At 39.1% G+C, this 27,079-nt stretch overlaps 1 protein-coding gene across 1 annotated transcript in view; it reads right to left on the bottom strand.

Annotated features, from left to right (window-relative positions):
• LOC104626407 (thrombospondin type-1 domain-containing protein 7B-like) overlaps positions 1 to 27,079 on the bottom strand; it is a gene marked incomplete at both ends in the record, with an annotated part of 103,517 nt that overhangs the window by 32,169 nt on the left and 44,269 nt on the right. Inside the window, 2 exons of the mRNA XM_010294322.1 lie at positions 21,030 to 21,133; positions 22,250 to 22,382. Coding sequence (XP_010292624.1) covers positions 21,030 to 21,133; positions 22,250 to 22,382 — 237 coding nt within the window. The remainder of the gene's footprint in view (positions 1 to 21,029; positions 21,134 to 22,249; positions 22,383 to 27,079) is intronic.

The following is a 27,079-nucleotide window of genomic DNA, read 5'->3' as shown; positions in this document are numbered from 1 at the left end:
TCCTTTTCAGAAGGGAGAACTGATATTTGGAATTTTAAGTGTGTATTTTAAAGAAACAGTAAATAACACCTTTTTAATTCATCAGAAGCCCAAAGGAAAGGGAAATTCCATGGAAGTGTGTTGTACTTAGGAAACGAATTCTTGCTGTTGCTGTAATGAAGTATAAAGAAAGCACACCACGATCATTGTAATTTGTTTCTATGAGCAAGTTTGACATGGCACGTCCAAATAAATTAAGATTGTATGGCTACACAGAGATGAGAGATTCTTCAAAATACTGCATTAGTATTTTGCCTTTTCTAGATCATTCATTGCATCAGACCTTTGTCTCAATTTCTCTTTAAACCTTTGTCTTGTAACCCACGCTCCAGGGTTACATCTTATCAGTTAATTAACTTTTAGAATGGAAACATAGCAAAAATGGCTATATAAACTTTTGCTCACATATATCAAAGCCAGTGTCAACCAGTGTGGTTCCTGTGTACCTAATCCAGGAGACTTATAATAAAAATCTCATCTTCCACTTACAGCTTGAGGCAAAAGGAGGTCTTGCAGAGAGATGTGTGAAGTGACGAGGTTTAGCAGAGCAATAACATTACTCAGTGGTTTAAATATTGGTCTAGCTACTTAACTTTATGCCATGAGGTTCTGGCACTATATTATTAAATACCAAGATTTCATCCATGTTTTCACTTACACAGAATAATGCAAAATTCATTTCAGAAAAAAAAAAATTGCAATTTATGTTCTTCCCCCCCCCCCAAATTGAAGGTAACGCTACTCATCAGCAGATCAAGGCAACACTAATGCAAAGTACAGGATGTGTGCATGTAATACATCAGTCCTTCATTGTACATTAATGAACAATTTAGCAACAAAACACTAGAAGCAATGAAAACCATCACTTTCGTTCAGGCTCTATGAGGTCACAGCCAACAAGGAATAAAGCAGAAACCAATTAAGCTGGAAATCTGAATCAATATATGAGAGGAGGATCCTTGAAAGCAACTTTGATTTTTATTTTTCTGGCTCTTCACCCAACATCAGCACATCTCATTGATGTGTGTGGAAAAAAAAAAAAAAAAAAAAATCAGGTAAGAGAGAACTGAACAGTGTTTGAAAATAATTTTGCCCATGGTTCAAAATAACAATGAAAGACCCACCAGTGAAAAGGATGAAACACAGAAAAAGAATAAGGAATTGAATGGGAATCAGAGCCTGAGAGGATGCTGCGAGAGCTGGAAGAGCCCAGCAGCCCCTTGCTCAACTCTCAGCACGCCTCTTCCCCCCGGGGAGGATCAGGCCCTCGGGCTCCTCACATCTGTCATTTCAGAAAAGCTGTGTGATCTGGCGTCAAAATCAGTACAGCCAAACTGAGAGGAACCCATGACTGGACCCAAAACGCAGGCTGTCTCCAAGGCATCACCAAGTGGGGCAAGGCCATGGCAGAAACAGGGAAGAAGCTGGGAAGTTTGTGCTGGGACAGCTCGGAGAGCTCTGCTCTGCACAATGGACCGGGAAAACTCCTTGGGAAAAGCAGTCCTTGAAAGGAATCGCTCTAAAGGAACGAAGGTCAAGGATGAATTTTATTTTGTATTTTACCTCTGAAAAAATAAGATAGCAGTAGGTTTTAGTAATAGAGGGAGAAAAATCCATACATTGCAGCCAAGTGGAACAACAGTCATCCCTATTAAAGAGTTCAATAAAAAGTAACGTGTCCTGTGGTTGAAATACTCTACAAAGGATTTTGGTTGCTGAATAGACCAATCTTATCAGATAACAAGTGAGCAAAAGTTTAAGCCATGTCAGGATTTAAGGCAAAAAACTTGGATCCTGACCACAGTTCCTGCAGACAACATTGTGAGCAGCTCACCATTCCCACAATGCCATGAAGGCAGCCAGAGATCACTCTGGCAGTGGCAGGCCAGCAGCCTGCTCCCATCCTTCTCACCCCAATAATGCCAAAGGATGTAAAGGAGGATGGAAACAAGAAAATCCCCCTGAAGGTGATGCCAGCCCTGCATGGGACTTTTTCTCCAGTTCTACTATATAGCCCACAGCCTTACGCATTTCTATGGTAGCCAGGTCACCTGCAGTTCATGGAAAAGGGCTTCCCCAGTCCTGGCTCTCCTTCAAATGATGATCTAAATACCACGATAATCCTGTTATGCACCCTTTTTTATACCCACTAAAGAACAGGGCATAATGTTGATTTATTCTGAGGCATGAGAAGCATGTGATTGTTAGGTTTTGGGTTTTTTGAGGAGGGAGTGAAGGATGAAGCTGAATTGTTTTGAGTCAACCAGGTGCATCAAAACATCAAAGTTATTCTCTGCATACTCTCCATGTCACACAACTGTTCAAAGTGTTAAAAAGCAATGCTCATTTTCACAGGAGGATGTTCTATAAAAAACAAAACACACACACAAAAAAACCCTTAGCCGTCCACATGCAAGTTTTCTTAACACTCAATCCTCTCCAGGAACAAACACTCTGCGATTCTCTTGGCAACACAGAAGTACTAAGAAGCCTTAACAATCTGCATTAGAAATAAACTTCAAAGTTTAGAATATAAACTTCAGGAAGCACTGAATGATTTCTCGCAGCAGGTCAAAAGTCAGATGAAGACTTTTCTTCAAAAGTATGAGAAAATTAACTATATTCTTCAACTGCATAATGTCAAATAACAAGCAGAACCTGAAGTTACTGGAAATAGTGAGAGGTTACAAAGACTGTAACTTTTGGCAGCACTTAATAAAACAATTAAAAATTCATATATCCTAAAGATTTTTTTGATATATTGGTAATACGACATACGAGAATATTAAACCAAAATTAGTTCACAAATTGAAATGGATTTCTGGGAAATTGCTCTCATTACATTATACATTAGCTACAGTTTGTATAATCGAAAGAAAAGATTCTTTCCAGCCTCCTTCAGCTGAATGAAACCAAATAGCATCACACTAAGGTAGTCCTTTTCCTGACATTTGTTCTACCGAGAAAATTATAAATCACGGGTGGGGGAAAGGTGGATTTCTGACTAAAATATTCCCTTCCCCACCCGTTTCCAAGGAACGGACCTCACAGAAAACACAAGTTATCTGTACTGTCTTTCAGAAAACTTGAAGATAATTTACTTGGTTATTTTACATAGACATCACACTTCTACCTAAATCCATACACAAAATCCATTCCTTGTAGGTTTATATACATACATATATATATGTGTGTGTGTTATAATTTACTGCCATCCCTAATTTTTTAATTTTTTTTTTTAAGTGCAGGATTAAATCTGTATAGGTTTATTAAGAAACTTTCTCAAGGAAGTTTCCCTAAAAACAGTTTTTAAAAGTCAATAAAATTTCCTATCCTTTAGTTTCAATAAAATGCAAGAGAATATACTGTAGATTTAGACTACCATATCAGTACTTTTGATTTACTCACATTTTCAACGTGAAGACAGGCAATTCCCGTATATAACTTCATCCCAAAGCTGTGACCTTGACTTTTACCAAAAGTTCAATTGCAGGGACATTGTTTGTGAGGCAAGATGAAGGAAGAAAGGAGTTCTCAGATAAGATAATAAACTGTCAAATGCAGCTTATGAAATACTACTGTTTCAAATAGATACTCTGGTTTAATATGTGTTGACAGTCGATTCAAAAATTATGACTAGGTCATTATGTAGCACACTGACTACAAAGCTTGCATTACTTATTTGTTTATCTCATAAAGCATTAGATGTGTGAACCAAAGACATCCCCATAGCCTTCCATCTAAGGATCAAAAGTAAACAGTTAGAATAATACTAAATTAAATACCACATATTGAAGGTGTACGATTAACAATGTACAAAAAAATGAAATTTGACAAAAGGTAAAGAAAAAAGTATTGAAAAATACTATTGGTCAAGTTACTGATTACATCAAGATAAAAAAAAAAAGTTGTTCTCTAGTTGTTGAAAATAATAAAGGAATGCACAAAATGGCTATTTTAACTATTAACCCACTGTCCTAAGTACTCATACAACTGTAAAAATACAGTGAAACTTATAAAAACCACCCCAAACCACAAGACTACCTCCTGGGTGTGATGAGAATTGTGTACCCACATAGACTAGAAACACATAAAATAATCCTTTTTTTCTCTACTCAACTTCATAAATGCAGTTAGTTTTTTCTAATAGAAGGAAAAAAAGATGAGTTGCTAATACTGATGTGTCTGCTATCAATAAATGAGAAGTCTGGATAAGACTACAAGGTTTTCCAGCACAGTAAATACACAAAAAAGCTGAGATTCCTATGATGCTTTGCACACATTCTTGTATTCTACATTGTCCAATATAACAGTTTCACACTGCTATGTAAAATTATTCTAGAAAAAATAAGTGTATGCTGGAGGTAGGGACACAAGTTACATTTAAGTTAAAAGACACAAGATTGACAGTCCTCTCCCAGCAAAGGAACGAGCAAAGACTGTGACAAAATGAGGAAATGCTTAACTCTTTAATGTTTTAAATGCTTATCTACCTTTCTATCATATATCTTTATAATGAAGTTTAATATACTTTCCATTACAATTATGGTGAAAACCCCAAATAAATATATTATACGACATCGCGTTCCAAAATCAAATTATCCTTTGTCAACACGAAATCTGCTACACCTACAAAAACACTGAATAAATAGCAAACAACGGTCACCTGCTACCAATATTAAACTATTCTTTTCAAAGCAGCTTACATAAGGAGATGAAGAAATGGGACCTGATGTTTCTCCTCCACAAGAAGGTTGCCTAGTGTACCTTGTCCTAGCACTGACATGCACCCATATCCCTCTCGCGAGCCATTAAGGCTGCTCCATCACCTTTACATTATACTTCAGCTAAGATAACTGAGGTTTCACAATAAGGCTATATTTACTCAATAAAGCCTTAAAAAACAGACTGAAAATATTTACACAGTTATCACATTAACATATATTTTTGAGTGAAACCCTGTAGTAACCAATATTTAACAGGTGAATTCATGTGACCGCAACAGTACCATAAAGGCGTACAGCTCTTCTGGAAGGACATACAAATGATGGTGACATGTTTAATTTTATCTACAGATTATACACCTTTTCAGACTCTGGGCTAGTCTATAGAGGACAACTGACCTACTGAATGCCCGGCTGATGATTGCAAGGGAAAGGAACATGTGTACAATGCTGGGAAAAGGACCCCAAACAAGGTGAGCTCATGAGCAAGTAGGAGGACACCATCCACACCACTCCACCCGGTGCTACAGGAACACACAATGGGTCAGAAAGTATCGCCGATTCAAAGACTGTCTTGGGGAATCTGGTAAAATTTGGTCTGTTGAGGTGGGGACAGAGTAAACGCTACTCAGCTAGACTGAAGGCCATGAGGAAGAACCAATGGAGAACATCAAGGTGGAAGACAGGCTGAAAGAGAATGACCATTAAACTACATAGGTAACAACAACTGGGATGGGAAGGTAGACTAATACATTCTATAAACGTAGTTGTATTAAAGCTAAGTAAGGTGCTCTGGAAGGCTGGGCTGGTAGGGAAAAGAAAACTGAAGAAAGGGGCAGTTCAGAAAAAGACAAATGCCAAAGCGAAAGCTCTCCTATTAGGGAAAGGGCACAACCATGGTAGGGACCAGCCAGAGTATGAGGGATCAGCTAAGCTCAGTCAAAAGTTATTCAGTGCCCTCGAACAAACAAAAAGATGGAAATTAGGCCAAGTTCCTGAGGGTTAGCAGGAAATTTCAGCACAAACTTGCAAAAATGTAACAAAGGATCCTTCTGCAAAAGCAGTAAAAAGGAGACACTTACCACTCTCCTACCCCACCTCCCCAAAAACTGGCCCAAGTTTCCACCACTCTTCACTGAGCAGATCAGCTGCAACCCCAGGAATGTTACAATTACCAGTTAAAAAAGGGCAAAATCTCAGGCCTCTTGGTCCTCTCTGAGGGAAAGGCCTGTCAAGGATAGGCCAGCCATTTTGAAATTGTCTGTCCTAATGAATCCTGGCTCTAGCAAACATAGAAACCTATCTTGATGTGTTAGAAATTAGCATCTTTGAGACCTCATGGAGGAAGTGCAACTCATCAGCAAACACTCTGCCTATGCTTATAACAGCTCTATTTTTATTTTTTACTTAGGATGAGGGGTATGGAAACACAGGCCCATCAGCTTATTTTTTATTGGCACAAAAATATTGGAACAAATAATTATCCAGCAGATAACAACTATCACAGATAACAAAACTAAAAAGAAAAAAGTTAAATACATCAATTTTCTTTCTGTAATAGATTGATGGACTCTGGGAAAGAAAACGAAGAATGGTAGCCTCATTTTAGAATAGCTTGTTTCCTTGAGGACAAAAATCCTAAAAATGCTCAGCACCGTAAATCCTAAATGACATGCAAATTACTTTCTTAATAATTAAATTATATTGCATCAAAAAACACATGCCTTTAGCAGTTTGATCCATATATGTGCACTCTAACCATGAGTAACTGGGTAAGCAAAGATTGTGTGGAGCTTCCATAAAAACATATAGTATGCTCAGCAATAAAGAAAACCTCTGAAACAGAATACAACTGTTTGCTTTATGGTTCTCTCTGGACCTGATTCACCACTGGTTTAGTACTGACTCTTGTTATTGTATCTGAATACAATTTGATTTTATGAGATCTTAAATATTACCTTTATAAACATTTCATGGGATGTTGACTCTCTATCTGCAAATTGCTTATTTGCTTATTGTATCTCTTCATTGATGCCATTGCAATAGCTTATTTTTGTATTAACTTCTTTGTTGAGTCTAGTTTATCTTCGGAGAAAATCCTGGGATTGAATTTTTAATAAGAAACCCTTAAAAGAAAAAAGATACAACTGTAACTGGTAAAGACATTTTCCTTTAGTGTTCTGTTCGCAGTGTAATTCAATCAGGGAGTTTATGCCAGTCACCATAAGATTTCAAGAAAGTACTTTGTTTATCATTTAATCAATATGATTTGAGCAACCCAGAAAGATTTTTAAATAGTACACTAAATTCTCTACATACCTCCTGCAACTTTACCTGAGTTTCAGACTTTTGCTCAATAAATGCATCATTTCTTTTGCTTCCACCATTCTCACTGTGTAAAGTCAACACCAATAAAAACCTGTGGCTGACTTCCATCTACACAACACATAGTAACTTGGTTTCAAGTAATGGAAGACAACGATGACTGTACTGGGATCATTGGGCTCCCCTGACAGACCTATTGACAGCTTAGCACTAATTGATAGCTGTACTATCCATCACTTCTACTGCAAACCTGAAAGCTTACATTCCACAAAGCACATACTCAAATTTTACTGAACAAAAGCCCAAGAATTAAGTGTATTTAACGTCTGGAAACACATCAGATGGTTATTTCTCTCATAGGAAATATTTAATACTTGCAAAACCACAGGACCAACTGCAATTTGCTACTATGATACAGTATTATTAAGTTTGCCCCTTGGAAACACCGGTTCTCAGGGTCAAATGAAATTCCATAATCCTTCTAAATTTCTTTCATGGTTACTTTCAATATTTACATTTACCTGTGAAATTCAACTCACTAGGAAAGACAGGCATCTTTCAAAGTTTTCAGATAAGACAATTTAAGTAGAGACGTATTTTTTCCTGTTTCTCATCAAAGCACTTAAAAATGGAAAGTTTATGCTTTCATACTGGATTTGCAGAGTATTTACATTTAAATAAGCTTAAAAAAAGGCAAGATACATGATCCTAAACCAAAAACGCATAAAAAGCAGCTATCCTCCTATAAATGCTACAATTAATCATTATGATGAACAGATAGAAAGCAATCCATCTCATCATACCATAGAGCTGATGTAGCTTTTCCTTTATACACCACAGAAGTTAATTATTATGAGCAGATGTGCTTAGATTACATGAAAATTTATACTCCATGAAGCTAGGCACTGAAGATACCTATTTTAAAGCACAAATAGATTGCCTGTTTGTTTGGAGGTTTGCTCACATGCAACTTCACCAGCAACATGGCTCACACAAAACCCACCCATGTTGCAGGCAGTGATTTTTATGTGCTCCTCTAACCAATCCTTTTAAAGCGGTACTGAAAAAGCACTTGCTGGTCAAAGCAACTTCTCACAAACACACTACAACTGATTTGCCCCACAAATTCACTAACGTGCCCCAAATGACGTCTGCCGTGACCACATCATGTGATCCATTTTAACTCCAGGGCGTTAAAATGCAACAGAAGAGCTAAATCCCTCAAACTCTCTCAAGAGTTCATGTCTGCATGTAGCTGTTCATTTCTGCAGACCAGTTTCCACTTGATTTTCTTAAATATCATTCATAAGTACCGATTACTAAGATGACCTCTTAATAAGCCAGCAGCAAAGGCTCGTGGTCAGCAAGGGCAGAGGCTGTGGAAGCCCATATGTTCCTATCACACAGCAGTGGCCAGGAGTGCTGCCCTTTCACGTCATACATCCCCCGAGGATGTGCTGATTTACTTCACCCTGAATTAAACAAATGCTGAAGTAGATGGCCTTCGACATGCCTATTACATTTTAATCGGTCAGTCAGATTCCCTCATATTGCGTACCTCTAGTTCAGGCGTTTCCTTTGCCAACACAAAGACCAGGATAAAAATAAAGATACAGAAAGTTAATACCCAAGAGACAGTAGAAAAGAGATAACGCGAAGAAATTTCAATCACCTTGGGGCACATATCAAAGAAAACAAATATATGATTGCAGGACTGAAACTTCAGTGAACTGTCAAGAAGGAACAATAGTAGAATTGACCAGAAAAGCAGTAAAAAGTCGCATTTGCTCCAAGGCTTCACATCCAAGATCCAAATTTTACAATACAAAATACCCTACTTCAGGAAAACTCTGTCAAATATCAAAATATATTATTCCAAACTTTCTTTATTTCACAAAGTCAATATCAGCAATCTTTTAATAAATGATGCACGCACCAGGCAAAACCAGCATCTGCTAGGAAAAAAATTGACTTTAGAAAAATCTCTGTTAGAAGGTGACAGTTTTTTCATTACTATCTATTGCCATCAAAGTATAGAGATGGCTTTTTCTTGTGTAGTAATTTTATTCCAGTGGAATTCCAATTTTTTGGATGAAGTTTCTCTTGATTTATTATAATATAAAAAAGATGGAATCTTCTGCTAAGCCTTTTGAGAAGCAAATCAATGACTATACTGTTAACGAAAGGGAAGAAACGGTGTTTCCAACAGGAAAAATGCTCGGAAGTATTACTGCTGCAATCATCAGACTGGTTTAGAAAGTGCTAAACACGCTGCTCAGTATTTTTAATATTTCTGGATGTATTTAGAGACAGTGCCAACAGAAAGCACCACTGGATGCGTAAAGCAAACGCAATATTGACCATTTCACAGTTACCTGATGTATTCTTGCAAGTGCAAGCACTTCATAAGTATCCCTGTCACTTCCAGTTACTCTACTGTCACTTTAGTGCACCCGTTTGAAAGAAAGATGCAGAGAATTTTGAAAGATAGTTTGATCCAAGGTTATCCATTTATTCTGAAATTGAAAACTCATATCTAAAACCTCTACTGCAGAGATAAAGCTATTGGAGTAACAAACATACAAATTCAGATTCAACAAACATGACATCAGGACTCTTTTTGCACCTTTGTGGCATGTCACACTTGACAAATCTTTTGCTTGAAGATTTAGAGCAAGTCACACTGATGACCTCTGCTATTTAGGATGCTAATATTCATGCTGACTATTAGTGCTTAATTACTGAAAGAAACCTGACTAAATAAGAAGTGCTTTCTAACTAATCCAGAGTAAGGGAAAAAGCAAACTACAACTTTTACCAAGCTCCTCTGAAGGAAATTCCCCAGGCAGTCTAAACCTTAGCAGTCTGACAATGAACAGTATCTGCTATAAATCAAATTCTGCATTCCTTTCAACATCTCCCTTTTTCCTTTCACCAACAGTTGGTTTTGGTTGGTTGTTGGATTTTTTTGGAGGGGAGACTGTGTTCCAAAGAACTGACAAAGTCCTTTAATATTTCATTGACTTAAGCAGGATCAGCATTTCAACCCAGAACCGCCCATTTCTTGAGCTAAGTAAAATAAAAACAAAGCTAAGTTCCTTTGGTACTATTGTACTGTAAGAATAAACGACTGGTCTTTATCATTCCAGTTAATGTCTCTGCAATTTCTCAGAATTTGGTATTCCACTTGATTGAGATAATTACAGACAAGGAAGAGGCTATTCTGGTAAAGACTTGGAGAATAACATCTCTAAAGTTTTCCTGACAACTAATATTATAAAAGATTTTAATAAACTTGCTTATTTTTGGTCATGCTTCAAGGCTGCCATTTAAAGTGTCTGTTTGAAGAAAAGTTCTCCTTAAGGCTATTTTCCAGAGAACCTGGCTCTTCTCCTGCTCAGTTCAGATGAATTTTTAACAATTTCCCTAGGAACCACAGCAGCTTTGGTGTGAATTATCTTTGGATTTGTAAACAGCACAACCGTGACAAGGAGGAAATTAAAATTTTATAAAAGCAAAAGCAGATCTAAATCAGTACTGAATGGGACTGCCTGCAACATGGAGAGGTGAACAAGAGGGACATGAAAGTGTCATATAAAATAGCAAACAGAAAAGGAGACTGAATGGGACTCAAATGTCTTAAGAACAAAGGATGGTTCAATTAAATTTAAAATCATCAGGAAAGTAAAATAGTTTACTTGCTGCAGGGTTAACCCATGGAACTGAGGTATGCCAGACACACGCAGAGGCCAAAAGGTTAGGAAGAACATGAAAAAAATCAGGTGTGTTTATAGCTAGTTACAGTGACAGTTACATGAGATCATATAAAATATTAAGGTTTATAAACCTTCATGTTTCAGGTTCTAAGTTAACAAAACAGAGTTTTAGGATGAAATGGTTCCTGTATTTCTGATAAGGAGCACATGAGGCTATGTGAATCAACCCACCCGTGGCCACAGAAAAGATTCCTGTTAATAGTTCATGACATCCTCTCCACAAACCGTGAAGCATGACCACCCAGGCCTACTGTTCATATAATAAAAATTTCTCAGATTTCTATGAAAAGTCTGAATGAATTGCTTATAACTCAGATTTTAAATGGATGGAAGCTGGTGCTTAAAAACAAGTCATAGTTGGAAGGGCCTATCTCCGGGTTGAGGGAGAGATTGCTCTTCATTATGTGTCTCACTACGTCTTTCATCTTCCTGAGTAAGTCTCAGCACAGTTTGGTTCTCCTTGGACTTCTTTCATCTACTATACTCTGTTTAATGACAATCCATCATTTAAAAAGGACCCCAAAAATACTTTCGCTGACGATAGTTGCTTAGATCATACAGACTACACGCTAGATGAAAGAAATCTTAGGAGGACCAAAGCGAGATGAACTTCATCAGAGGGATGAAAGACAAAATGAAAATCTATCTACCCTTACATTTAAAAAGGAGTTTCCTTCAGATAAGGTGATCTCAACTCCCTCTGTGTACCTGTTAAATATGGTACGAGTACTGTCAGATCATTTGTGACTTTTATGATTGAGATGCTTTAGCAATTCCTGTAAATTGTACACATTTGGATGGTGCTGCCTTTGAGGTGACTGGGCCATTTACTATTGATCTATAAACCTTCTTTCCCTGCTTCTTCCCTCCTTCCTACTAATCAAGACAGAAATACAAAGCCTGAAAGGCTTTGATGTTTCTCTGCTTTACTTCTTATTATTTTGATCTTTTAACAATCTCTCTATTGGTACATGCTTGTAGTATACATATTCAGTGTTTATGACTTCTGGCTTCAAAAGACTTAAGACTTCCCTCCTTCTACCCCCTCCACAAATGCTGCGTGTGGTACTAAGATGCTGATATTTGTTTTGTTTATCAGATAGGAACGGTGTATAGTTAAGCTAGAAAACCTGCTTACTTCCTTCTACAGAGTGGAATATACACTCCTGTTTTTGAAGGAAATCAAATATATGTAATTTATCTGACGCAGTCTTGATCATCTTTATGTTATGGAAAGGCTACAGATTACTGAGTTGCCTTTGGATAAAATGTTGCACTGTAGATTGCTGTCAGGACAAATCCTCTAAGAGTCTCTTCAATTTTTATGTTGTTGGCATAAGGCTAGAGTGACAGAAATGAGTTGGAGTCTCCCTTGCTATTAGTTAGTGTCTATAAAGCAATGTCACGCCAATTCTCTTACTGCCTATGAAATACTCTCACAGCAGCTATACCTGAGGTGGAAGCTGGGCCAGACCTAGGCTGAAATATAGTAGCACCGTTTTAAGCGTCTTGTGATGCCTGCTGACATCTCCTGTGAAAAAAGGACGGTAGTCCCCCATCACTCTTTTGTGAACAACCTGTCACTGGAAAATCAGTATCAATCTTTCTTCCCCTTGTCCTATCAACTAAGACTCAAGGAAAGAAAAATTGGTCTACAGGAACACATTACCTGGAGATCAGTGAGATGTAATACAATATGAGGACGAATTTCCATTCCCCAAACCAGTACCCAGCTGCAAACTCCAGTAAAGCCATGCACATATTTACATTGACAACTCTGCTATGCCACCGGATTTTAAGAAATTGGCCCAGGATGATTTCTATACAAGCAGGTGATTTTATTTCTCATAAATTAAATTGCAGGAATCTCAAAGGCAGCCATGAAACGTTCAGAGAGATTGATCCATCACATCTCACATAGCCTCATCTGTTCCTTCCCCTCTCCTCCTGCTCCCGATCAATTCTAATGTTCCAAAACTGAAATAAATCCCACAGAAAATCCGTCTGGAAGAGGATAACTTTCTCATTCCACCGGTGCAGGAAAGGCTAAGAATGCATACATGACAGTAGTATTGTATTTTTGTCTCCCCCTCCTTAATTTTTCCTTGTTTTCCCCTTTGTGAAACATTGTCACACATTGTGACATTTGCATTAAGCTAATCTACTATCAAATCCACAATTAAACTCAAGCTTTGGGAAATAATTTAAAGACCAAAGCCTACAGGTAAACTGATAGAAATTAAGAGACAAACAATCCACACTCATGTAAAAAAAAAAACATACATGCTGCAGTGATAAATCTCTCAAATTAAAAACTCCTATGATATACATAGTTCACCAAGACTGAAGTTTTAAATGTAAAATCAAGGGTAAACTTCCATTAAATTCAAGAGATTTGAATTCATTCACTGATATTCATCAGAGCTTAGACTCCTAAATACCTAATTTCTTTCTGCTAATGAAATTTGGGTATTTTACTAGAAGAATCATACTCTATTCTGAAACTGTTGGCAAACCAGGAATTGGAATTACTCAGAAGAAAGTTTTGATGCTTTTAGTTGACCTTAATTGTTTGTCATCATTTACAGTGGCAGAAAGTGTTATGAAAGAAAACTAAAAGGGAGGATTATCTGTTAAAAATATTCTATTTTAGGAATCAGATGAGTAAATTTCAACAGCTTGGAGATCAGAAGAAAACTGTAAGAAATACATGATTTTATAATGCACATTTTTTATAACAGTATAATGCTATCCACATGTAGTCCATAACTCTTAATTCCAGACTTGCCTCTGCAGTGCTGCTGACCATCCTTCTACATATTATGAGCGCTGCACATTTTTTTTCTTTAATGAAAAGTTAATTTTTCTGATTTCAGAGCACGCTCAAATCTATACAACTTGGTTTTAAGGCCCGCCCTTCAAAGTACTCACAATTTGCAAATTCCCAGATGTGTTACAGATGTACCCTCTATTTCATCATACACAGTTAGCGAAAATACTGAAGACAGCCAAGAGTATGTGCGCCCCACTGGAAGCCATTCAAAATGGCCTTCCTGGTTAACAGCAAAAAACTGGTAACAGAGCTTTGACTGTATTTTTTCAACAAGTTGCGCAAACACCTCATCCTGCCTTTCTCTAGGTCATACCTACTTACTGCACATGAGAGATCGTCACATTGGACTGAACTGAATGTCTTCCTAAAGTCAAGAGAACATTATCTGTGCTGCTTTCCACTTACCTTGTTGCCTAACCTCCAGCCCACTGCTTTCCCAAGGAAAGAAATTGGATTATCAAGAACAAATAATAGTAAATAATTCTGGTTTGGTTGTTTCTTATCACCTTATTACTCTCCATGTGTTTATAAGCTAAAAATTGTATTATCAGTGACAAGAAAATAACAATATGGATAACATGAACTTTATGAATTTGCAGTATGATGCAGAGTGGCTGCATCAGTAAAGTGTCGGCGAAGCCCTGGGCAGACATGGCTGATAATGCCGAACCTCAATCCCTATCCTAGACAAACTTCACTTTACAAACTTTTCTTTCAGTCATATCACAAACAAGACTCAGCTCCTGTCCTTACCCTGGTAATTATTTTTCCCTCAACTACTTGCTTCCAATACCATCAGCTGCCAGGTAGGTGTCTTCCAGACAGTGATGTTGGCCAGGACCACTCAAGTTCAGCTTGCTGTGCTCCCATTTGTGTCCCTGCAACCACCCATTACCCTAGACTAGTATCATCACAAAAAATCACTGACAAACCTAATGAACCTCCAGCATCACTCAGAATAAGGTTCAAGGTGCCAGTGTCCTACGAGGCAAAGTTAATATTGGAGGGAGCTACTGATGACAAGCTGCTATCAGCTGGGCAGATTTATACACAGGACTGCACCGCAAAGCACTGCTCATAAAATACCACCATCCAACAGTCCATGTCTTTGCCACGTTTACTATCATAAATGTATTCACTGTAAACTTTAGGCTATCACATTGCCTCTAGCTTGTAAATTATAACAGGATTCTTATATGTACCTCCTGAAATTGGTAATCCTGTGCAAAAGCATTCTGCAACTCAAATTATAATGAATGCATCTGTTAATTTAGCTAATCATCAGTTATATTAACTACCTACAAAACAGGGAATAAGAACTGTTGGATGACTATCTTATGAGCAAAAAAATTGGTAATGCTGATGCTTTTTTGATGGCACATCTCATTATAAATAGGTTACCGTAATATAATTTCAGCAGAAACAACAGTAATGTATATGGCCGTTACAGATTAATAATACACTAGATAATACAGCCAAAGGATGCTTGCTTGAAATATTTTTGTAGATGCAATGTTAAGAGGCAATACCAAAATGAATCCTTTCATCTTGCTTAGTATGGGACACATGTTAACAGTCACTAATTTATTACAAATTATGTTTGTAATCACAGTTCTGCCTATATTTTATATAAGATTTCACTGGAGCTATGACTGCATTTAGACACAATCAGAAAACTTAAGATAGCAGATTGTTACAAATTTTGTTCTCATAATGATAAGTTTTTGATCTGCATCTTAGTCTAAAACTGGTCTTGTCTGCAATATCCCTATAGCTATCGGGAAGCTCCAGAGCACGAGCTAGAAATCTGCAATGAAGGAGACAGGAATCTTAAATTGCTTGAGTCCAGTGCTGCCTGCATTTTACTTTTTCACTGTCAATTCATATATCAACTTTTCACTGAAAGGATTATATTTAACACTAATCATCTTAGCAAAGTCCACGTGGTGTGAATTTAAAACCTAGTTAAAGAAGGAAAAAAATACATCATATGTGGTCTGACAGTAGAGCATACCAAAGGAAGTAGTCTACTGAGATGCCCAATGAGGCTATCCAGTATTGATCCAGCCTGTGACCTCAGGTGAGCCAGGGAGACTCTCCAAAGCAGAGAAGTGCTTTCTCATTACTGCATTGGTGAGTTTGTTGTTGTTTTCCTGTACATAAATCAACAAATTATTCTCTATGAATATTTGCTGCTCTGTGTCACAGCATTTCTGTATCCTTGCGATGAGGAGCTACAGCTCTGAGGTGGACTTACAGTCTCATTAATGAGGGAAGATTATGGTCAAATCCCCCAAATGAATCACAGTTCAGAAGTGGCAGGAGCAGAAGTAAGACATAACATGTTCCGTTGCTGCACCTTCTCCTTGCTTTTGGAAGGTAACTACTTTTTTCATAACCATGCTGTCAGTGTATTTCCAAGACTAGTTTTTAAAGCGGAGTCTCATTACATCAGTCTCGTCTTTAATACGTTGTCTATTTACTTTATCAATGGCTTTTGAAGCAGCCTTCAAAGACACTTGCTTAATACAGGCTTTCCATCCACTAATTAAACCTTAACAATCCCTTGTAATGAGCAACACATTTTTTCCCCCCAAAATGTAAATGTCTAAGGTGGCTGCTCATGTCAGCACTGAAGGGAGAGGTCATTTCTGAAGGATCCTCCATCACAAACATCAGAGAACAGTAAAGTCACTGAAGGGCATCCAAAGCAGAAGCAATTTTCTCACGGTCTTGACACCTTCTAGTAAATTAGTCACTTGTCGAGGAAAACGACAGCTATATAGCAATAGAAAAGCTTGTAAAGCTCTTCATTTACTGTTAGAAATGTTGTCTGTGTCACTGTCAAGCAACAGTAACATCCCCACCCTTTTTTATTCTAAAGTGCCCTATCTCAGGGGCTTTTTGCAAATCATGCCTTAATGAAGTTTGAATAACAACTATATTTCTTAGTTCTAAACACTATTTTTCTCTTACCCACATGATTGTTTTCTGAGTAAGTTAGTCCACTGAAGCTGATACACAAAATGAAAGGCTGTTGTAATTAGTGTAATATCATTCCAAGATAAAGCTATGAGAACTGCAGCTTCAGACAGCTGTCATCTCTTTGGTTATTCTGCTTATTATTCACAGACAAATTCTCATACCTTCTGCATGTTACATAGTACATTTACATGCAATTTCAGTGAAAACACTCATGGCACAAGATCTGTCAGTATCTATCTCAGAGTGTAGCCTAGAGAAAGAACGGAGCTCAAAAGCAATTTCAGACTTTTTCTTTCAGCACCGTCATCATTCTAAATAGGTACACATAAACATACGCTTTCTTTAGAGATAATTTATATGAATTCAATGCCCATTTATAATTGGCTAGATATGACAGTCACTGAAAAATGAAATCCTTTTATTTACATGACAGTCAGTATATGTACAGCAAAAGAAAAAGAATTCTAAAAATGGATGCTCTAAGGAACAGCAAGACTGATTATCTTCAGTGGTAAAAGGGTAACTGCTGTTAAATGGTAAAAAAGAAATTGGGCAAATTCACATAAATACTCTTTGGAGAATAAGCACTTATAGGCTAAAGACGCTGACACATTATGCAAGCCAATTACTGTGTGAAGTGGTGGTGGTACTCTGAATGCAAACTCATTTGTAGGATGCCTGAATATTGCAGGAAATCATCTATCTATAACACCTGGTGTTCTTCCACTGATGGCACAGATTCCCCTGAAAAGACCCACAGACTCACAGAATCGTACAATATAATTTAGAACAGAAAAGACCTCTGAAGATCCACTGCCTGCTCTAAGCAGAACTGAACTGACGTCAAAATTAGAAAAGGCTGCTCAAGACCTTATTCAGTTGAGCTTTAAGTATCTCCAAGGAATTTACAGTCTCTCCAGGCAATGTGGGAATTTCCCTCACCACAGCCTATGACTGTTATCTTCTGCTATTTCACTGTGCATTGTTGGGAAGAGTATGGCTCCATCTTCTCTGTGAACCCCACTGATACTAGACACTTCTCCGGGCTCAACAAACCCAAATCCCCAGTCTCACCTCATACATTATTTCAAAAGACCTCCAAAGACCATCTTCATGGTTAAGAATGAGAGGATCAGAAGTTCTCCAGTGTCGAGGTCTACAAGCTGAGGAGACCTGGCAAGGCACGTAAGCAAACACCACCCTTGGCTAAATGGATGCTCCCTGACAAAATGGTGACACAATACCTCTTCACACAGGCTAGCTGCTCTTGAAGAGTTCTATGTCCTATGAGGACAGGCTGAGAGAGTTGAGTTGGGAGTTCAGCCTGGAGAAGAGAAGGCTCCCCGGAGACCTTATTGCAGCCTGCCAGTACTTAAAGAGGGACTATAGGAAAGATGAGGACAGACCTTTTAGCAAGGACTGTTGCGATAGGATGAGGGGTAATGGTTTTAAACTAAATGAAGGCAGATTTCAACTAGATACAAGGAAGACATTTCTACAATCAGGAAGATGAAACACTAGCACAGGTTACCCAGAGAGGTGGCAGATGCCCCGTCCCTGGAAACATTCCAAGTCAGGCTGGATGGGGCTCTAAGCAACCTACTCTAGTTGATGTCCCTGCTCATTGCAGGGGGGTTGGACTAGATGACCTTTAAAGGTCCCTTTCAATCCAAAGATTCTATGATTCTAAGAGTTCAAGTAGCAGCAAGGTGAGGTATTAGCAGCAGCTTTATGAAATTTTCCCTTACAGGATCACAGAATGACAGAATCATTAAGGCTGGAAAGGACCTTCAAGATCAAGTCCAACCATCAACCCAACACCACCATGCCCACTAAACCATGTCCCGAAGCACCACATCCGGGCATCCAGCTAAGGTCAACCCACAACACCTATAGAAAGGAAGGCTCAGGGGGATCTTATCAATATGTATAAATACCTGAAGGGAGGGTACAAAGAAGACAGAGCGAGGCTCTTTTCAGCAGTGCTCAGTGACAGGAAAAGAGGCAATGGGCACAAACTGTAACACAGGAGGTTCTGTCTGCCCCATCCCTGGAAACATTCAGGGGGGTTGGACTAGATGACCTTTAAAGGTCCCTTTCAATCCAAAGATTCTATGATTCTAAGAGTTCAAGTAGCAGCAAGGTGAGGTATTAGCAGCAGCTTTATGAAATTTTCCCTTACAGGATCACAGAATGACAGAATCATTAAGGCTGGAAAGGACCTTCAAGATCAAGTCCAACCATCAACCCAACACCACCATGCCCACTAAACCATGTCCCGAAGCACCACATCCACATGTTTTTTGAATACTTTCGGTGATGGTGACTCCACCACCGCCCTGGGCAGGCTGTTCCAACGCCTGACCACTCTCTCAGTGAAGAAATTTTTCCTAATATCCAATCTAAATCTCCCCTGGTGAAACTTCAGGCTGTTTCCCCTCGTCCTATCGCTAGTTACTTGGGAGAAGAGACCAACACCCACCTCACCACAACCCCCTTGCAGGTAGTTGTGGAGAGCGATAAGGTCTCCCCTCAGCCTCCTCTTCTCCAGACTGAACAACCCCAGTTCCCTCAGCTGCTCTTCATCAGACTTAGTGTTCCAGACCCCTCACCAGCTTTGCTGCCCTTCTCTGGACACACTCCAGCACCTCAACATCCTTCTTGCAGTGAGGGGCCCAAAACCAAACACAGTTTTGTGTGGCCTCACAGTGCCGAGTACAGGGGTACGATCACTTCCCTACCCCTGCTGGCCACACTATTCCTGATATAGGCCAGGACGCTGTTGGCCTTCTTGGCCACCTGGGCACACTGCCGATGCATGTTCAGCCAGCTGTCGACCAGCACCCCCAGGTCCTTTTCTGCCCGGCAGCTCTCCAGCCACTCCTCCCCAAGCCCGTAGTGTTGCATGGGGTTGTGGTGACCTAAGTGCAGGACCTGGCACTTGACCTTATTAAACCTCATACTAAACACTTTTACTAATTACTAATCACTCATTTTACTAATTACTAAACACTTCTACAGATAAGATACAGAATCGCTGAAAATCTAGCAACTTGCTTTTCAAAAGGAAAAAGGTCAGAGTTAGCAGCTTGGTTTCAGCTGGCTTCTCCACAGAGATCACTCCCCTTTGTTTGTACGAAACATCTTGAAAATCTTCTTCTATGGGTTTCATCTGAGTTACAAAAACCACAGTTAAATAAAAAAAGTGAACATGGCACTGAAACCAATTTTGCATAAACCCACCAGGCTATGGAAATCCTTTCCCACGATGACCCCAAACCAGTGCATAGCCTATGGAACTGCTGGAAGACTCTCCACAGAGCTAAAAAGTGTGATACTCTTCTATTCAAATTCTGTCAGAGTAAGATTAATACAAAGATCATGCACCTCCTGGAGCATAAAGATTACCTTCCCTCCACATGGAGATTGAGGAATACATTTTAGGACATCTCAATTCAGAAAGCTCTCTTGAAGTCCTTGTGGAAAGGCTTGTGGTCAAAACCTAGTTAAAGATATTTACTCCTTTGAGCTTTAGTTTAAAACCCACTTCTTCCTTCAGATACAGCCCACATACTGTCAGGGCTTTTCTTTCTTTTCCTTTGTTTCCAGATTATATAAGAAATTCACTTCATCTTTAAAGAATAGTTTCTACCCTTATGAAGGAGAAAATTATTATGTCAAGTTTCTTCAGTTAGCATACCTGTACAGCAATTTTTTTTCAATAAAAATAACCTTTTGTTAAAGGTTTCATTAGATTTCCCAGGAAACTGATAAGCCAAATCTTCAGCCATCTGCAGGAACCACTACAGACTCTGATCACACACTCTCAACAGTGAAATTCTTCTCAACACTTTTGTTCAGACAATGGGATCTCTGTATTTTCCAAGTGCTTAATCACACCAAGGGCAGGAGACCAAGGCCTTTACCCATGCTGAACACCCTAATAGTCTTAATGAAAAAGAGGTCTCAGGCAAATTATTAGTAAAATGTAAAATCACAAGGAAATTATCCTCTCCGTTTTCAGTACCAAGAACGGATTACTTCATAGAGGCCTATAGATAGAAAGTTCTTTTAAAGCCCACATGCTTCATCTTTAGAGCAGGTTACTGTAAAGATACTTGAATACCAAGAATAAATCCTCTCCTACACTCCAAGCATACTATCATGTTCCTAGTACTTTAACATCCAGCAAAGCAGCAAAACTGTACAATGGGTCCACTTCCCAGAACACTTCAAGTGCTTCAGTCACTTAGTTTCCAAACTAGCTACTGTAAAAGAGTAAAGACTCTACTTAAATGCCACACTCCAACACCTTAGATATTTGGAGGCTGCATGGAGAAAGCTTACCCCTTGACTGCAAACCATGTCCACACGCCTCACTCTGTCCCAGCACAGCCTGTCTCACCGAATCCGGCACCAGCACACAGTGACTCCAGTGGTGGGTCTTCCATCTGCAAGAGGAAAAGGTTAACAATTAAGTGGTTAAAACTTGAAAACACTTAACATGTCCAGGCAAAAACTTCAGTTACGAATGACAATATACTGTGGAAACCAAAGGAAAAATAGAGTCAAAAAGCTGTAATTACTCCTGAAACGAGTATTGTGAACTGAAATTCACATGCAAGGTTCATCTTCTAGAAAGCCACATCATCCTCCAACCGTGTTTCCCTGTCTTATTTTTGTAGGGCATGGTTCAAAATCACATAAAATACACAGGAAACACCTTCAGTAAGCTTTGAAATCAGGCTCTCCTCCTGCAAGCCCATTCTCATACAACTGATGCTGTACCCAATCTGCTCTCTGTGCTAGGATGTGTGCCCGTCAAGAACACGAGAAAGCAGCTTTCCACAGCGCTATGTGGTACGGAGCCAGGCAGAGCTGAGTGGTGTGACTTCTGCTTTGGCACCACCTTCAGGCCCCCGCTCTGCTCTGAGACTGTGTCCTACAGGATGTGTGGCCTGGAGATTTATATGCAAAGATATCACACTTTTCTATTTACTAACATTGTATGACAGATGGGTCACAGAATTTTAATGAAGAGTGGTGAGTAATTGCCCTATTGTACTATTTGTCTAATCAGAATTTTTTGAAGTGCATATTATTCACCGGAGTGAGAGCATCAGGGGAAAAGACAAGAGTTTCTGCAATAAGCATACAATTATGATTAAGGCAGTTGAGTGCTTGTGGTCCCAAAATAGCTTACACTGATTTTTAGATACACTGAGGGGGGAAGTTCCCAGTAACAGCTTCCTTACATTGATTTTTAGATACACTGCGGGGGGAGTTCCCAGTAACAGCTTCCTTAAACACTTCGAACCCTGAGGTTACCATTTCTAGGAGCTGTGTCTCGTGGTGCTTGTTCTGATCATGCCAGATCTACCGAAATCTCCAATCTGAACTCTACTTTTAGACATTTTGCAAGGTACATTATTTGTTTATATAAGTCTGCATTTTCCAGTATCGTGTGGTTTTCTGGTGAAAATTGTGCAGGACAATCACACAAGAGTAATTTCTAGAGAAGTGGACACCCACTAGCAAGAGACTGATTCCAAGCTAACACTTTTTACCTATACACTGGACAGATGGGAATATCTTCACATTCTCTTTCCTCATACAAGGTGTCCGGGCATGCCTGTCCCCCATTGGCAGCATCCTGAACAATAATCCTATACCGGGACTGCTTAGCTGTAGTGGCATTGCCTGTAAAATAAAGAAAAAAATTGCCTTCCAGACACAGTTGGCACCCCAAGATAGTGATCTACCTGTCTTGGTTAAAAACATCCTTCATATTTCATTTATATTTTGAAATCATGAGCACTCTGGCACTACCCAAAGAAGGGAGGGAACGGTATGTTGAATCAAAAGCTATCATTACTTGCTTTAGAATTGCCAGTAGTTCAGCAGAAGAGCACCTGGAAGGTTGATAAATCAACAGCCTAAGAGAAGCACCAAAAAAAGTGTATTTAACAGAACATCAAATCAGACAAGAAAATATGAGAAAATATGTTTAAACATTTGAACATGAGGAAAGAATAAAAAACAAAAAACCAAACTGTCATTATGGAAGATTTTGTTTCTGAAAACACATTCTGGTGGTCTCAGACTGCTACCAGTAACCCATTTTATGGGTCTGGAAATTATAGATGATAACCTCCTGATAAGAAAACCATTGCAACCAAGAGAAACTAACTCTCTACTTAATCTGAGTCAATGAAAGATCAGTCCACCTGGAAACACAGTTCACAAAATAAAGAATGCAGCATGAAAGGCAAAGATAAGATTTATCTATATATAGCTAAAAGAAATGTAATCCTTGGCTGCGTTAAGTGGTTAAGTACAAACTGAGAGCTGGTTTAACCACTGTGTATGGCATTAGTGCTTCTTCACATAATGTATTCATTCTTCAAAAACAGATGCTACAAAACTGAACAGAGATCTTAACAGAACCCCATAAAAGACTCCAGACCAGGAAAACATCTTTTAATAGTGGACTTAGTAAAATTTGTCCAAGAGAATAAAGCGGTGTGTAAATTAGTCCACTTATGAGTATTATTTTTCCAGCTCAAGATAAGGCCAAAGCTGCTGTAGCAAGACTACAGTGCATTAGAGTAGAAGGAAAACTTGGGAAAAGTCATGCCACGAACACAAAGTGCAAGTACAGATCCAGTGAAAATGGTTGTCGCTAAAATATCAAGCCATACAAGCCTTCACTCGCACATGTGCTATCACTGCAAAGGGATTTTGGAGCGGGCAAGAGATTGCTCACCCCAGCTGCTACCCTGAGGCAGGATCAGCGCACCCAGGGCAATCCCTCCTTTAACAGCCACTACCTCAGCCAGCTCTACGGCTTCCTACAGTCTCCTTTCAGGTGCCTGAATCAGCGCTTGTAGAGCCTCACAGAGAGCCTTTTCTTAAAATCTAGCCAAAGTCATTGCTCCTGTAAATTAAGCGAAACCTTTTTTATCTCTGTCAACTAGACATAGAAAGTATTTTATCCCTATCATCTGACGCATAGCCTTTCTGAAATGTTAAAGGTTTGTATCCACCCTAAGTCTTCTCTCTAAACTAAGTAAACCCAGTTCTTCGCAGGTCCTATTCAATCATCTCTCATTGCTCACTTTCTCACAACACGGCACACGAGGAATCCCACCTGCAGCCTCACCAGTGCACAGTACAGTAACGCTTTTGATGTTTTACATACATGCCCATAAGTTTGACAAGGCCAGCATGAGTTTCAGCGTTTCATATTGTTGATTTTCATTCATTTTATAGTCCATTGTATCTCCAGACATGCCTGAGACAGTACTGAGGTCTTTACTCCCCATTCTGTCTCTGTGCAGTCAATTTTTCCTTCTCCAGTCACATTTTGAGAAATTTATTAATAATTTCAGTATCACTTCATATCGCATCAATTGTGTTTCCTACCTCTTTCAGCTCTGCACCACCCACAAATGTTATTATTTAAGTATGCAAGCTGTTCAGACAAATATGACACAGAACTGGGACAAGAAGAGTTTTCTGTACGACTCTCCTGGGCTCATGTTCCGGTTTGATCATGAATAGTGGACATCTCTCAGCTGACTAACTGGAAGCAGCTTTGCACAGAAGGATGTGGGAGTCCTGATGGACAAGTTGACCATGAGGCAACAACGTGCCCTTGCAGCAAAGAAGGGCCAACAGCATCCTGGGCTGCATTAAGAGAAGCACCACCAGCAGGCCGAGAGAGGTGATCCTTTCCCTCTCATCAGCACTATGATGAGAGGGAAATACATCAGCACAGGGTGCCGTGTCTAGTTCTGGGCTCTCCAAGAGAAGGAGGACATGGGCATGCTGGAGCAAGTTCCGTGAACTGCCACAAAGACTATTTAGGGACTGGAGCATTTGACACACAAGAAGAGACCAGGAAAGCTGGGACTCTGCAGCCTGGGGAGGAGAAGGCTCACGGGATCTTATCAATGTGTATCAATACCTGATGGCAGGCAGTAAAGGAGACAAGAGCCAGACTCTTTTCACAGTGATATCCACTGTGAGGTTTTTCAAGCAGCTGAGTATCCATTTAACAGTGATTTAATTCAAGTCACTGTTCCTCAGCTTCCTGATAAAAGTTTCATGTGTCAAAAATCTACCACTTCCCTTAATTAGAGCAGCTATGCTGTCAAAAGAGGAGATTAAATTCATTGGGCACAATTTGTTCTCAATAGATCTATACTGGCCAGCTTATCAGAATCTGATTCTTGCAATGTTTATAACTCAAGTAATAACTTGCTCTTATGTTTTTCTATATAACAAAGTTAGTATCTACAAGCAATCCACAATTTCCTTGACCTTTCTTTTTTGAGGGGAGAGTGTCGGTTGGTTTGGTTTGTCTTGGTATTACTGGGTTTTAGTTAGTTCCTTAGGACTTGGCAATTTCTCACACAGAAGATAGTCACTAGATGCTCTGGTGTTACTTTATTACTTCCTTCTCTATTCACACAGCCCTGCTGACATGGGAACATCTAATTTATTGAAATACTTATTTTTTAGTCCATTCCTCTCCTGGTTGCAGACAGGAAACAGCAGCAGCAATTGCACATTCCCCATGTTGTGTTTCCCTTGTTTCTCAGTAAGCAATGGACAAATACTTCATTCAGCTTCCCCTTACTTCTAACCCATTTATGTAATAGTTTTTATCAAATATCCTCCTATAGCTTAATTTGCATTCTTGATTTCTATACTATATTTTTTAATTCACTTTCTGTTACATGCTTGTTTCTAATTTTTGTGAAACAATTTGACAATCAAAAAGGAAGCAAGGTTCTGAACAACTCTGATGACAAGAAAAGCTAAAAACAGGGCTATGTTTTCTCTTCATGGTTTGAAGCTTGAACAGGCAAGTCATATATATACCTTGTTCCCCTGTGCTACTGGCTTGCTCTTACAATAGTTTCAGGATAGAAAGAACAGTCCAGCTGGGCTTCAACCCTTCATACAGTCTTCCTCGGTAGCTTCCAGGTCTTCTACACTCCTGACTGCACAGAACATGTTTCCAAGGGCTGTAGCTATGAATTCTTTCCATTTGTTGAAGTCTGTCTTTTTTTTAAACATCTTGCTGATATTGCCATCCTTCCCTTCTCCTAAGAATCCTGAACTCTATCACTTTGTGATGATTTTCATTCAAATTATCTACCACCATTAGAATCTTAGCCATTTCCTTCCTATTAATCAGTACCAAATCTAAATGAGCTTCCCACAGTAATTTTCTCCACCTCAAGAAACTAAATTATCCTCAACATTTATTGCACATTACTCAAACCCCATTTTCAAAATTGAATTTCCTCATTGGCTTTTCTACAGCATTCCTAACAAATTGTTAATGAACATAATTTTTATATTTCATTTAAAATTGCTACAGCCTGATTTTCCAGAGTATTAGCATTATGTAGGACTGTCCTTTTAAAGCCAAACTTCAACTGATTTCAAGTCTGGCTATGGCTGCTTGCCCTCCTGAAAAAAAATCAAGCCTCAGGATCTCAAGAGAATCTTAACTTCTGTGTCCTTGACTCTGTAACTCAGAAAATGCTGTATGAGAATTTTGGGGGTGTATTACCACTGCTTCCACTCCCACCTCCCTGACCCACCAGTCTCCCTTTCCTTATACGCACATCCATACAACTCCTCCTATCAATCCACTCTTCTCAGACCTCCCTTGCTCTTGCATCTTTCCTTCCTCTGCTTTTGACCCCCTGGGCTTCCCCAATACCCTGACCAGGGCTCAGAAAAGTACATCACCGTTCTCAGGTGAAGGACAAAATCCTTGTTCACTACTGTAGAGTCTGCTATATCTGGTCCAGCTTTTACAGGAAACATTCAGCTTCATACTCTTTGCTTATGAGCAGAGGGAAAGATAGACTTTGGTCAACACAAGACTGAGCACACAAATAATGAGGACAGCCTCTCCACGATTTTCATCACCAAAACTAGAGCTGTCTTCAGTACTTTTGTGCAGACAAGAGCTTTTGAAGGGCTAAGTCTTTAACTTTGACCAACTCTGGTTGGGTGTTTGTTTATGAGAACTGAAAATGGCAGATCCTTGACAGAAACTGCCTGACACAAGGGAAAGGTCACTGGAATTTCTTATTGTGGTACACCATGGATTTTATCCACTTCTACTCCATCTTGTTTCAAATTTGATTTAAGGCATGAGGAAATGAATAGGACAGTTGCTACCTAACATTTAATGTAAACTTGTTTAGAGGATTAAGCAACAGTGAAATTTCTAACCTTCCCCCTGGACAACCAATGCCCAGAAGAGGAAAGGTACTTACAGGTACCATCCATTTTCAGGAGGGAGATGAAAAAATGTTATTTATTATCAGATATTCATTTTTTTTTTTTAACAACCACCCCACACCATC

This window comes from Phaethon lepturus, unplaced genomic scaffold (assembly GCF_000687285.1).
Source record: "Phaethon lepturus isolate BGI_N335 unplaced genomic scaffold, ASM68728v1 scaffold719, whole genome shotgun sequence".
NCBI lineage: Eukaryota > Metazoa > Chordata > Aves > Phaethontiformes > Phaethontidae > Phaethon > Phaethon lepturus.
Note: the sequence above shows the minus strand (reverse complement) of the source record. Positions and strands in the feature narration are given on the sequence as shown.